The sequence below is a fragment of the Sinocyclocheilus grahami genome, unplaced genomic scaffold, assembly GCF_001515645.1.
Source record: "Sinocyclocheilus grahami isolate Dianchi unplaced genomic scaffold, SAMN03320097.WGS_v1.1 scaffold1567.1, whole genome shotgun sequence".
Taxonomy (NCBI): Eukaryota; Metazoa; Chordata; class Actinopteri; order Cypriniformes; family Cyprinidae; genus Sinocyclocheilus; species Sinocyclocheilus grahami.
Window position 1 is genome coordinate 142,956 of NW_015506746.1, and position 11,582 is coordinate 154,537.

At 40.9% G+C, this 11,582-nt stretch overlaps 1 protein-coding gene across 1 annotated transcript in view; it reads right to left on the reverse strand.

Moving 5' to 3' along the window:
* Positions 1-5,922: 5,922 nt before the first annotated feature.
* The window catches only part of LOC107571225 (alpha-tectorin), a 29,789-nt gene continuing 24,129 nt past the window's right edge, over positions 5,923-11,582 (reverse strand). Inside the window, exons 15-17 of the mRNA XM_016257531.1 lie at positions 6,822-7,064; positions 6,274-6,436; positions 5,923-6,103 (exon numbers count right to left, since the gene is read on the reverse strand). Of these exons, the coding sequence (XP_016113017.1) occupies positions 6,008-6,103; positions 6,274-6,436; positions 6,822-7,064 (502 nt within the window). The 3' untranslated portion in view covers positions 5,923-6,007. The remainder of the gene's footprint in view (positions 6,104-6,273; positions 6,437-6,821; positions 7,065-11,582) is intronic.

An 11,582-nucleotide genomic window follows, 5' to 3' on the forward strand; every position in this document is an offset into this window, starting at 1 on the left:
CGGGGGGGGGGGGGGGGGGTCTTGGGGGGGGGGGGGGGCGGTACTGTCAGGTCTCGGGGCTGATCACCTATTTCTTCTTGTTTGTGTTTTGCGTGGTTGTTCTGACAGCTCGCCATGTGCGCATATGTCAGCATGATTGTTTCTCCGCCCCCCTTGTTATCTGCTCGCCTCTTGTTTCACACCTGGTTCTGGTCATCTCATTAGCTTCCCCTTATAGCTCCTCGTGTTTCTCTGTCTTGTGTCAAATTTTTGTGATTATTCCCTTGCTCTGACTGTCAGTGTTAGTATCACTACCAAGTCCTGTCTTGTCTCGTCCAGGCTCCAGTGCTCGTAGCTGCCTGTTTGAGTTCCCGCACCTCTCTGTGCGTTCAGGAACCTGTGGGCTTCCTCCGGCCTCCGCCTACCCTGGGACTCTGCGGTCTCGTTGTTGGGCTGCTCAGCCTCTCGCTCGGATTAGCGAGTTGCCCCCCCGGCTTCATCTCCACTTGTTCCAGCCACTGCTATCTCCCCATCGGGGTGGTTGGTGATTTCTCTGTACAATAAAGCCTCTGTTTAACCCGCACCTGAATCCAGCCTCGTCACCCTGACAGTCTACAATTCGTGTGTTATAATGAGTGGATTCATGAGCACGCAAATTTCAGCTCTGCATTGCTCAACGTAAATAGAAACTCTGCATACGCTTGCACCTGTTAATCGTTTATATTTATATTAGTTAATGTTGCTTTTGTGCAATAGATGAATAACAATTTATTTGTTTTAGATATTTTATGTTAAGATATTTCTATTTTGCGGGAGTCCCATGAATCATTTTATTCTCCCGCATCCATTTAACGCGTTAAATTACTCTGTTACTAAAAAAGTAATCAAATTACAGTAACGCGTTACTAAGTAATGCATTGATGTCACACACCAACATTGTTGGGCAGTAAAGTACCCAGTGCTTGAAGTGGAAAAAAAGTAGTGCCAGTACTAATGCATTACTAATGTATTCCCTTACTGGATCCTTGAACTTTCCAGAAGTTTACCAGTTTCAAATGACCTTCTGGGTAGTGTGCTTGTCATTTCTAATCACCCAGACACTGAAGCATTTGCTCAGTATGTCAGAAGTGCCGATATGCACGAAAAAGTGCCAGTACGCTAAAGACTAAAATATTGAAGTGCCGGTACTGCGTACCGGTGCGTACCGGCCCACATCAAGCACTGAAAGTACTGCAAACGCGATTCGAAAGCATAAGGAGCGTCTGCTCTTTATAGTTCTGTTCGTTGATGTCACACACAGATCGGTCTGTGTGCACTGCTTCAAGTCGAACACACCTATTGTTTTAACTTGCTAGCTAATGTAATTTATTTGTTATTTATTTTGCTTGTTATCAGAAATAATCTACTCTAGAGGGACTCTGTTGTTATTGATTTTTTGCGGAACTCTAACGGAAGTTAAGTGTGGGCCACAAAAGCACGCATGCACAGTAACGTTTGTTTATGTTGTTGGCGGTGAAACCGTCAATATATCTGCTGTTCCATAAGCACCACCTGCTGTAAATTAATAAATGAGATTTTAGAGAAATTTGAGAATAAATTAGCATTTTAATTTAGTCTGTCTGCTGTTTTTGTTATGTGCAGGTTTCTTAGGACCCGAACAGACCGAACGCGTTTTTCAGGTTTAAAAACACAAGGCACACTGCACTGACTTTTTTGGGTTTACTTTTTTTGTTATTTAGAAAAGAGCAGTGCGCAACATTTGTTTATGTTGCTAGGCAACCAACGAATCAGCTGTCCTGTCAGTCTAATCGAGGATTATAGTGCGAGCGCTATAAAATCTTTGGTTTGCTGTTAGGTAAACTGTCATATTAGCAGAAACTAAAAAAATACATCTCCGGGTAACCCGCGACAGCCACCACAAGTTTCTCCTCCATCATTGCAGCCTCCAGACGTTTCCAGCAACTGTAAACTTCCGTCACCACAACAGAAGGCCTGCCTCTCCATTCATTCGATTGAAAAATGGAGAGAAAAAAAACGTGAATGATGTCGGTGTCACAGCGGTTGAGCAGGTGAAGGAGGAGCCTGAGGTGGAGAGCCGATGAGCCAGGGCGACGGGGAGGATCCGAAGGGCCAAGGCGGAGCAGATGGCTCAGGCGACTGAGGCGGGGATCCGGAAGGCCATGGTGGAGCCAGAGTGACAGAGGACCGAGGAGGAGCCAAAGGGAAGGAGGAGCCTGACAGAGCCAGAGGGACAAGGGAGCCCGGCGGAGCCAGTGGAGGGGCTGCCAGACGACAGTGGTGGAGGTGGCAGGAGCGGGAGGGTGGGTGGGCATTTGTGAGGCTCCGGGCTCTCTGGGCTGGTGTGCGCTGCCTACACACACCAAATCGCGACTCCCAGCACTGGGAGCGCATCAGACAGGAGAATGACAGGGCTGGCAGACAGTTCAGTGCAGACAGAACGTTCACAAATGGCACTACATGGCTGAAACAGGACTGACAGGGAGTTCAGACGAAGGCAGGAGGAGAGCAGGGAAGGTCGGCTTATAAATCAATTAAATCCCCTTCCAAATCAAGCAGTCCCAGTTCCCTTGTAAGCTCACCCTCAGCCATGGTGCAGTGGGCAGAGCTTCTCTCCACGCTCTCGCTGTCCACGACCTTCTCACTCATGGTGAGCACTGTAGAAAACAAAAACGCGAGGTGCCTGGGGTGCATAAACAGCGTGCAAAATGCCCACTCCCAATAGAAAACAAAGCCACCTCTCACTACAAAAAAAATGCATTCTGTCTGATCGGGGCCTTATGTAGCATGATTTCACAAATATAAAGTCAGACCATTCTGTTTTTGCTTTAAATCTTGAAACTGTACAATCTAATTCAAATCAAAAACAACTGCTCATGCTACATGTATGTAGCACAACTGTCTGTTCAAAATAAATGAATGAATAGATTTCCTGTAGTACCAAACTTGTATCGAACCGTGATCCCAAAACCGAGTTGACTACCGAATAGGGCTGAATGATTTTGGAAAATAATCTAATTGCAATTTTTTTTACCAATATTGCGATTGCAATTTAATATGCAATTTTTTTTTTAAAGCTCTTTATGTTCTGTATTATTCAACAAAGACAAGCTATAAATCATTGTATAGTATGACCAACACAATATTAGATAGATTAAACATAAATGTTCTTTTCTGTAGGCCATGCCATATGTTGCGATGAAATTAGGTGATGCATGAATTGATATGAATTACATTTTTATTTAATCACTACAATCACAGTATATTGACTGATTAAAGCACTGACAAATAAGCCTGGTGTAAACATTAATATGAAAGTCAGTAACAAATCACACAAACTAAAGTAGATTGCAGAAATATAAAAACAGATCTGTTGCTTTACCACACTACTTTAGGTAATTAACAGTCACTGTAATAAACATATGTAAACATGTGGACTGCACTAAACACTGTCTGTTAACTTTTTAGACCAGTGGTTCTCAAACTTTTTTGGTCGCGCCCCCCTTTAAACCCCCCCCCTCAGACTACCAAAAAATTTCACTAAACATTATGAAAAATTAATGTTTTTTAATTAAAAAAACCTACAGGGAAAAAAACACCTGCATCACTTGAAACATTGAAAAATAGCACAGAGAGAATAACTTATTATTATTCTCTCTCTGTTATTTATTTATTTTTTGTGGCTTTCTTGCTGTCCGCTAAGGCATAGGACACACACAGGCTTTCCTCCTCACCAACGACATTAAACACCGTGTCTACGGCTAAATACAGTAGAACCCATTATAATCAGTGATGCTGTCTACAGTGGATGCGGCGCGATGCCTTGTTCTATTTATGTTCTATTTATGGTGTACCGACACAAAGTTAAAATGATTTGCAACGGTCGCTTTGTCACGTCCAGTGTAGAGCTGTTGCGGTGCGGCGTCCGGTATAGACACGGTGAGTGAAGCCGAGAGCAAGATATGCCTTGTCATATTTTCAGCATTTAGCTTTTAAATGACCAGCACCTGCCTGGGTCTCAGGGCTCTACACTTACTTTTCTTTTTAGGAGCACTTGTGCCAAAACTTTAGGAGCACCTTCTAATCAGTAATCAAAAATTCTGATAAAAAAATTTACCTTCCCATTACGAGGTGATATTTGACTCAAAGTGATTTACAGGGAATTTGGTTTTTACCTTTGTAATGGCAGTTTTCTAACTTTATTAAAAGTATGTCATCTTTTATGTCAAATTAAAAATATATATATTTAAAAGCTTTTTAACATTTCTAATTAAAACAACAGAATAAAAACAAGTAGAATAAGAATAAGTTACCAATAAAATTAAATCAGTATTTAAGAAACAAATTTGTGCTACAGAGTTGACACAGAAGAACACAAAAGTGTATTTTCAGACGTTTAATGAGACTCAGAGGTTGCATGAGTGCAATTACGTTCATAAATTCATGTTGAGGTTAATGTTTTAAATATACAATTTTGAATATATAAGTATTAAATGATTTAAATAACAGAAAATATATTTTAAAAATTAAACTAAAACTGCCAACAGGTAAATCACTGATTTTATCACTGAATCATTCATTTAATTGATTCGTTCGAATGGCTGAATCATTCAGGAACGAAGTACGTGACTGTCTTTATGAATAGGTAATTGAATCATTGACTCACAGTTCATTCATAAACGAATCACCGCCGTGTTTGAATGGAGATGTGCAGCAGTTCAGCTGTTACTTAGTTTGAAACGATTTTCGTTGATGAAATAGAGCAAAATAAGGCAATTGTGTTGTTGTCAGACAATATAAGTTACTTAATATTAACTTCTTGTTTAATGAACTGTTGTATTAAATCAATATCACATTTGCAAACTCCCTTAATAATCATTAAAAGCTGTCACTCATCTTAGTTTATCCCGATCTCACAAAACTCCATTATAATCGATGAAGCTCCTTACACTGCACAATGAATCTCTTATTTACACCCCATCAACACTTTGTTTGTTATAATGAGAGGATACGTCTGTGATACATTACTCAACACTGCAGAAATACGTAAGTACGTTAGAACCTTTGAAACTCCCTCAGCGCAAACACAAATATGCTGATCGGGTCAGTCGCACAGGTGCTCCTAAATATTATTTCATAGTCCCACGCAGTAGTTTTCAGTCGCAAATGCAACTGAAACGGTCACACTGTAGAGCCCTGGGTCTGTGCGACTTCATCTATGGCTTTTCTCTTCGCTTTCACAAACCGATCCATCTCCCATTCTAAGTTACGTCCTTTGGCTGTTTACTGTTTTATTTCTTTTTCTGCTGATGGCCCGCACTCGACTTGAAGCAGCTCTGCTTAGACCGATGGGTGTGTGTCATCAAAGTACTGCGAGAGCTATAAGAGAGCGCGGACGTCTCCTTATGCTTTCTCTCGCTCGCCGTACTTTGATGTCATACACCGATCTGATCTTCAAGTCGAACACACATCTTTACTCTCGTGTGTCACGTGACCGAGTGTAATCACAGCCTCTGCGATTGAAAAATCTACATTTTTCATATCGCGATATTATCGCAAATGCAATTAATTGTAACGAATCAGCTCATGAGGAAATATGAATAATTAACCATAACTAGTTATAATTAATTATGAATAATCGTTCAGCCCTACTACCGAACCGTAACTTCTGTGTACCATTACACCCTTAATAGGCATCTGCTGTTTCAGTAGTACTTCAGTAGTACATGGTGTTCTGAAGGGGTTGACACATTTTGAATTATCTATTAATTGTTTATAACATTATAAATCACACATACAAAAACAAAAATTTATTTCAATGCGAACCAGGTTTATTCAAGTTATTTCATGAAAACTAACAAAACAGAAAAACAAATTCTTTTATAATACAATTTCTAGTCCAGTTTACAGTCATAAAAGCCCCTCCCCAAAAAAATGTTTACTATAATAACGTTACTATAATGTATTACTATAATAATGACAAAATTATCTTTCTGATATCATTCATCTTTCATCCAGCAGTTGTTAAAAAACCCATGCTGATGGCTGCAGAGTGATAGAAGTCCAAAGATCTGCGCCTTCTGCGTCTACGTCCAGGGTTGCATGACTGTAGATGACAGATTTTTAACATTACTTACAAAATTTATACAGTGCAATTTTTCTTTGTGTTGTCTTTCACATTATAATATTTATACTGTAATTTATTTGAAGGTTACTGTTAAAGCAATGCAATAAGGGAATATCATAAAAAAATGCTATGGTTATTGAATATGTTACCTGTGCACATGTGCCATTCTGCACTAGGCAGAGGTGAACTTGACAGTGCAGAAAGATTTGATCAGAACCTCTTGTGAATGTAAACATCCTGAAGGAGAAATGGCTTGTTGTGTTAATTCCATTCTGTAGAACCTCCACTGTACCATCCTCAGGGTTGGGACATCTAGAAGGCAGAAAGGAGGTGAATAAAGACTTCTATAAATTGCAATGTTTCCAGTGCTCCTGCTCACAATTAATCCAAAATAGAAAGACAAATTGTATATGTTTTGCTTATTTTTCCAACATCTGTGCATGACAATCAACTTTAGAGCATGAAGTGATGCATTGTTTACTGCAATTGAGTCCTGTGTAAATTTATCCATTACCTATGTACCAAAAAAGTGTTGCCTTTGCAGTTTAAGATACCATAACAACACATGCAATGATCTACTCACCAGATGTATTCTCATTACACAATATTCTATTCTAATATTCCCAATATCCCCCTTGTAAGATGACCAAAAAAGTAGTAGTCAGTTAAATATAGAAAAATCAATTAAGTTACTCACTCTCTAATAATCAGATTCCAGCGGATTTCATAGTCAATGTAATTAACTGGTGTGGCCCAGCAGTTGTCCAGAACTGTTGCAATCTGACTTCTATCCACTCCTTCCACCTCAACCGCCACATACATCTGTTGATTCACCTGCACTTCCACATCCCCCTCGTATGGGCTGGTAAACTGAGCATCATGGTTAAGAATCATCCGGATCTGGTATGTGCCCTGGCCAGGTAGGTCTATGCTTACAATACTGTGGGGCAAAATGTAAAAGTTAAATAATCCCTTTCTTTAGTACATATACAATGGGGGGAAAAGTAATAATAAATAAATGAAATAAAAAAGAAGAACAACAATGGTCATGACCAAGACAGAGAAAATTAGCACCAAACACTTTGTACTGTGTTCACAGTATATGTGTAGCTGTTACCTCACTGGGCACAGCCATAGGGTACTACAATCTTTGTTTAACTCTTTCCCCACCTGTTTTTTTTTTTTTTATAAAAAAATTGCCTGCCACCGCCAGCAATTTTGATAATTTTAACAAAAATTTCATGGCCCCCAGGATATTTCACTGTATGAATATCTGAACATGCAATATGTGAGAAGAAAGAACAAAGCCTCTGCTTTTAAACAAAATAAACTGTTTTATTCCTAGCTTCATGCATTTTTTCTTTTAATCAACACTAGAATGTCATAAAAAAAGCAATATTTTGGAAAAAGCTGAGAAAATCAATTTTTTGACTACGTCCAGGTTGGATTCAGAATGTTGATCAAAATATAGATGGAGTAGATCGAGTCAACACCCCCAATGCTTGCACGGTGCTATACCACTTCTTGGGTCATCATTTCATTCAGTAACATTAGGCAGTTTTGATCTATATGCTGTTTGATGATCGCGCTATTATATGCTTCTGTTTACATACAAGGTTGCTTATTTCTGCTTTTTTGGATGTTCTTAATGCAGACATTCACTACTCTTTCAGAAAATGTGTAATAGCGCCTCCTACTGTATTAACTGAAAACACGGAGAGACAGACATTTATTTCAATGGCAGGAAAAGAGTTAAAGAACTAGATTTCAGAACACAAAATTTGCTTCAGGAGCCAGGAACAGGCAACATATAGGGGGAAAAAGGGTAAGAATGTGTGTGTGTGTGTGTTTTTTTTTTTTTTGGTATTTTGTAGTCAATCATTTCAATACATTTACATGATTTAAAGGTTCAAAAATATATAATTTTCTCATACTGTACATGCTGCAGCACTTATTTTTAAATGCCAATGCTCTTATTGGTCAGCTGGCACAGCCTGTTATGATTGGTTAACTGCTTAGACCGTGTGTTGGAAATGTAATGCCCCTGAGCTACCAGGGCTTCATGAGTAGGTGCCAGTATTGAAAGTCCATACAATGATTGATTGATTTTTAATTTTTTTTTGCCCACGCATCAATCAATCAATCAATCTTGCCTCAACAATGCAATATCAACCTAACTGTTCCATGAGGGCCTAAGTTCCACCTTCCAAGTCGGGGTTGTTGCAGTTTTTCACAGTTTCTGAGTCAGAAACACGGGGGTGCTCCAGTAATAAGTTTGCCGGGGAAATAACGGCAAGACTACAAACGGGGTGTTTCAGGCAGGTCTATTCTGTTGGAGAGTAGCAGCCTTTCTGTTAAAGCATGGAGTTTAAAAGACATTTTTTTAAGTCTGTCAAGTGATTAACATTTTTAATCTAACAAATTACTTGATGTGCAGATATAATAGCCAAAACCAAAATTGTGTGATTAATTTGCAAGTAATTTGATTAAGAAATTTCCCCTCGAGATAATTTTAAGTCATTGTTGTAATGCCAAGTGCTCTCATAAATGAGTGAAGGCATGATTCATGTGCAGGTAAACTTTATTTTAAAAATAACAGTAACAACCCAAATAAGAAAACTGGGGAGCAGAACTGAGAAGATCAAAGAAACATCCAACAAAGGACAATACCAGACAGTGAACCCAAAAAATACAAGGGCTTATAAACACAGAGGATAAATAACAAGACACAGATGGGAACAAACAGACCAATTACAAGAGGAAACAGGAACAGTAACCAAGCAAAACTACAAACTAAAAGTCCACATACAAAACCAGGCCACAAGGACAGGAAGAGCATGACATAACCCCCCACTTATAGAGCAGCTTCCAGATGTTCCACAAAACAAAAAAATCCACAAGGGTGGTGGAGCAGAGGTGGCAGAACTGGAGATCAGGAAAGAGCCAGCAGGGCTGGCGCCCAGGGTGGAGCCAGAGACCACTGCAGAGCTGGAGACCATGGTAGAACTGGAGTCCACGGCAGAGCTAGAGACCATGGTGGAGCTGGAGACCACGGCAGAGCTGGAGACCATGGTGGAATTGGAGTCCACGGCAGAGCTAGAGACCATGGTGGAACTGGAGACTACGGCAGAGCTGGAGACCATGGTGGAATTGGAGTCCACAGCAGAGCTAGAGACCATGGTGGAGCTGGAGACCACGGCAGAACTGGAGACCATGGTGGAACTGGAGTCCACAGCAGAGCTAGAGACCATGGTGGAGCTGGAGACCCCGGCAGAGCTGGAGACCATAGTGGAACTGGAGACCACTGCATAGTTGGAGACCATGGTGGAGCTGGAGACCACGGCAGAGCTGGAGACCATGGTGGAGCTGGAGACCCCGGCAGAGCTGGAGACCATGGTGGAGCTGGAGACCCCGGCAGAGCTGGAGACCATGGTGGAGCTGGAACAGAGAGCACAAAGAGTTTACTGACGGCCTCAATGGCCGTGGCAGGGAGCTAAGAGTGTTCAGAGTTGGCCTCCGTGGCCATTAAAAGAGCAGACGAGGAGCAAAGAGAGTTGAGAAACAGCCTCTGTGGCTGTGACAGGAAATACAGAGAGTTCAAACGCAACCTCCTTGGCTATGGCAGGACAGGCAGAAGATTCAGAGACTCCTCGCGACCGGACAGACAAAGGGATCAGGAGTGGATGCAGCCATCACAGGAGGAGTAGTAGCAGATGCCTTTACCTCGAGAGGAACTGTGAATGTGTGTGAGGCCCAAACACATTAGATTTTGGTAGTGATCACTGATGATAGGGAATTGACTTCCGGGACCAGCGCATTTGAGATTACCAGGACCACCAGACTTGGGACCAAAGAGCGTGGGTCCACCACATTTGGGACCACTGGACTTGGGAATGTTGGAGATGTCTGCAAGATTTGATGAATGAAATCCAGTAAATCAAGCTCACATTCCAGTGGGACAACCTTCCTCACAGAATCATTAAGTTACATCCAAAAAATTGTTTGAATGGCACGCTCTTCCCAGTGAGTTATTGAAGCAGCCTCCCAAAACTCTAGACAGCCTAGCAGGGGTATTTGCTCCTGCTGACGAAGCAAACATTCTCCTGCTAGATCTATTGCTTGTGGTCTGGTATGCCGAGTGCTCTCAGAAGAAGTGAAGTAAGGATCCATGTGCAGGTGAACTTTATTTTGGTTATTATTCTTATAATTTCAATAAACTTAACATGGGAAAACCAGGAAGAAGAACTAGGAACATCTCAGAGCACATCGACAAAACATCTAACAAAGGACAATACCAGACAATGAGTACAGGAAACACAAGTGCTTACGGTGCATTCATGTCATGTTGAAAATTACTGCAATTTCGAGGTTTCAACATTTAAAAAGCTTTCATGTCCTTGTAGATCTCGTAATTACAGCTTGTAAGTACAGATGACCGCTGTACCACCTGACTGCTGCAGATTCATTTAGGCATTAATAGCGGTGCTATAGAAATGCACAATCCCCAGTCCGAGGACCTGAACAGCTCCAAATAGAAAGTCACATGTTGTCATCTCGAGCCTACAGTAATTATGACATGGCGTGAATGCAGTATTATATAGTCGGGATAATTAACAAACAAGACACAGCTGGGAACAATCAGACCAATGATAAGGCAAAACAGGAACAGAAACAAAGCAAAACTACAAACTAAAAGTCCACATACAAAATCAGGCCACAAGGTGGGGCCGGCTCCAGGCTTGGGCTGAGCCCACCCAAATGTCTGTCTTGGCCACCCAATAAGAACTAGGTGAAGATTGCATTAATCTTTTTTGTGCAGTGATTAAAAGCAATCTGAAGCGTACTGCATTTCGAGAAGTTTAATAAGAGCTGAAGACTGCTGAATCTTAAAGGGGTCATATGATGTTGCTAAAAAGAACATTATTTTGTGTATTTGGTGTAATGCAATGTGTTAACGCGGTTTAAGGTTAAAAAAACACATTATTTTCCACATAATGTACATTATTGTTTCTCCTCTATGCCCCGCCTTTCTGAAACATGTCGATTTTTACAAAGCTCATCGGTCTGAAAAGCGAGGTGTGCTGTGATTGGCCAGCTATCCAGTGCATTGTGATTGGCCGAATACCTCAAGCGTGTGACAGAAATGTTACGCCCCTTACCATACTGTGTTTCCATCATAGAGTCTATGGTTTCCATGTGTCCTGCACGACGAGACAAAACCAATAAAACCCATTACAAACGAGGCATTTGTTGCATCCAGTGGGGACATAATTACTGATTATAATGACTTTTAATGTGCTTTTACGCTTTGCATTGTGTATTGCGCTGCGTAAACATAAAACCATGTCTGCATTTGTGATCGGAGAAATGACAAACAATAAGCGCTACTCTACACAGTTCAAACTCGTGTTTGAATCATCAGTGGCAAATTCTTTAAATATAAAAAACGTACTTACAG